Source organism: Microtus ochrogaster, unplaced genomic scaffold, assembly GCF_000317375.1.
Source record: "Microtus ochrogaster isolate Prairie Vole_2 unplaced genomic scaffold, MicOch1.0 UNK14, whole genome shotgun sequence".
Lineage (NCBI taxonomy): Eukaryota > Metazoa > Chordata > Mammalia > Rodentia > Cricetidae > Microtus > Microtus ochrogaster.
The window spans coordinates 2098172-2100442 of record NW_004949112.1 but is presented as its reverse complement, the minus strand read 5'-3'; the positions used below and the strand labels follow the sequence as shown (position 1 = coordinate 2100442).

At 51.8% G+C, this 2271-nt stretch overlaps 2 protein-coding genes across 5 annotated transcripts in view; one reads left to right on the top strand and one right to left on the bottom strand.

The window, feature by feature from the left end:
• Positions 1–1824, bottom strand: part of Aldh16a1 (aldehyde dehydrogenase 16 family member A1) — a 13475-nt gene extending 11651 nt beyond the window's left edge. Inside the window, exon 1 of one of the 2 annotated variants that reach the window (XM_005366818.2) lies at positions 1679–1824. In XM_005366818.2, the coding sequence (XP_005366875.1) occupies positions 1679–1768 (90 nt within the window). In that variant the 5' untranslated portion in view covers positions 1769–1824. The remainder of the gene's footprint in view (positions 1–1678) is intronic. The other variant, XM_026789144.1, reaches the window with a different exon arrangement.
• Positions 1750–2271, top strand: part of Pih1d1 (PIH1 domain containing 1) — a 7374-nt gene continuing 6852 nt past the window's right edge. For 2 of the 3 annotated variants that reach the window (XM_013353683.2, XM_005366820.3), the window contains exon 1: positions 1755–1826. The gene's annotated coding sequence lies outside the window, so the exon portion shown is untranslated. Of the gene's footprint in view, positions 1827–2271 lie in introns of all 3 variants that reach the window. The other variant, XM_026789145.1, reaches the window with a different exon arrangement.

Genomic DNA, 2271 nt, shown 5'->3' with positions numbered 1-2271 from the left:
CCTGCCTCTGCCTCCCGAGTGCTGGGATTAAAGGCGTGCGCCACCACCGCCCGGCTCTCTCATTTTTTGAGACTGTTTTGGAATTCATAATTCTCCTGCCTTGCCTTCCAAATGCTGGGGTTACTGGTGTGTCCCACTATGTCAAAACTCCTTCAAGCTGTGTGGACTATGGGCAAAATGACTCAGCTCATCAACCCTGGGTTCTGTCAGTAAAATAACAAGAATAATCCCCTCTCTGTTGTTCTGCAGATTAAGTGAAATCATGCTTAGCACAGAGGTTGGCACAATTCATCTCTCCATCCATCTCCGCCTTCGACCTACTACTGCTATTCCGGGCATTGTATCACTAAGTAGCCTCCATCTGCGGCTATTCTCTGCATTGTGGCCAACCTCCCACCAGCATCTGTATTTCTCGTTACTCCTAGCGCAGTATCTTTTTACGCTGGCATTTCTCTGGTTGGTATCTCCACTACAATTGTTTGTGGAGAAGCCCAAAGGTCCACCTCACGACAGTCAGTCTCCACACCACCAGAGCCCAGTGTCTGTCTTATGCTGGACTCCATGCAGGGACAGCTGACTGGCCTCTAGCCAGCACCTGGTGTCACCTCCTTGCACCTCTTCATGAAGCAGCCTGCCTCCATCTTAGGCTTGACACCATCTTATAGTAAAGACACAGTAGGTTGGCTCATTCATTCCTATTTTCGACTAAACCTGTTTCTCAGGGATTGGGCTATGCCCAACCTGGAACCTTAAATTAACTACAAATAGTTCTGTGCTGCCTGCTACAGGAAACGGCAACCATGCCTTTGTTTCAAAAAGTTGTAGCCATCTTACAAGACTATCTTTGTTTCAAGAGGTTAGGGCTACCTTGTTACAGTCCTGTCTGTTTCAGCAAGCTCATTCTAACTTGCTGAGTTTATGTTCTGCTCCTGAAACCTCAAAGACTATTTTGCCTTCCGAATTCATTTGGAAACCTAAAATATAAAAACCTTATCTTCCTCACATGCAAGGCTGACCTCTTGAACCCCGCCTTAAGGTAGAAATAAAAAAGCTTGCTTTAATTAATTTTGCCATGATGATTTAGGTCGGTGGTCTTTCTCCTCTAATCTTTGGGATTAACACTCTTAAACTTGAGTGTTATAATGCTGTCCTTCCGAAGTTGGAGCCCATCTGGTAGTGAGGGTTATCTCTCCAATCCCCTTAGTATCTAGTGGGACCAGGAGCAAAATAATCCCAGGCACCCTACTGAATTCCACCAGGAAGCCAAGTGGGTTCTGGAAGACCCTGACGGCTTACAAGAGTTTACTTCTTAGTCCAGGATCATGAGGCTCTTAAGGATTAATTATGAACATGAAAATCTCTAAAAGAAACCCACTAAATTGAAGGGTTCAAATGGTCCCTGAGGATCATGGGAACTCATAGGGGTTGGGGGTTCACAGGAAGTTCTGACCAACTTGGGGTTTTGAGCGTTCCCGTGAGTCTCCCTGACGGGTGCTGAAGAAACGCCACGGCGGCGTGCGGCACACGACCCCGTCCACGAGACTCGCGGAGGGAATCACGCGAGCTGGGGGGGCGGAGCTTCCGAGAATGCCGCATAGGACGACGGGAACCCGCGCGCCAAATGCAGCCCGTAATCCTGAGCTAGGGAGTAGACGGCCGCCGCCGGGCAAGCTCTCACCAGTGCGCATGCGTGGCTCTCCGGCACCGGTCCGTACTCCAGTGTCGTGAAAATCTCGCGGGCGCAGGGTCGGACACGCGTGGCCGCCATCGCTCGCCGAACGCCTTCCGCGGAGGACTGCCTGAGGAAGAACCTTGGGAACGTGGAGGTCCGAAGGGCGGCACCGCCCACTCCAGCCAAAGGGGCGGAACCTACAGGCTAGGGCGGGGCGCGAGCTCGAGGGCGCGTCCCTCCCCCTTTAGAGCCACACCAGGCTCCCGTGGGCGGACGCTGGGAAATGTAGTTTCCTGGATAACAGCAACGGGGCGGGGCGGAGATCTCCGCATTAACAGAAGGGCTCCAGCGTTGGGAGGACAGCATATTGTCATTTTGACTCTTTAGAAAAATAAGTTGGCCGGACGGTGGTGGCGCACACCTTTAATCCCAGCACTTGGGAGGCAGAGAGGCAGGTGAAACTGTGAGTTCCAGGACAGGCTCCAAAACTACAGAGAAACCCTGTCTCGAAAAACCAAGAAAAAGCCGGGCGGTGGTGGCGCACGCCTTTAATCCCAGAACTCGGGAGGCAGAGGCAGGCGGATCTCTGTGAGTTCGAG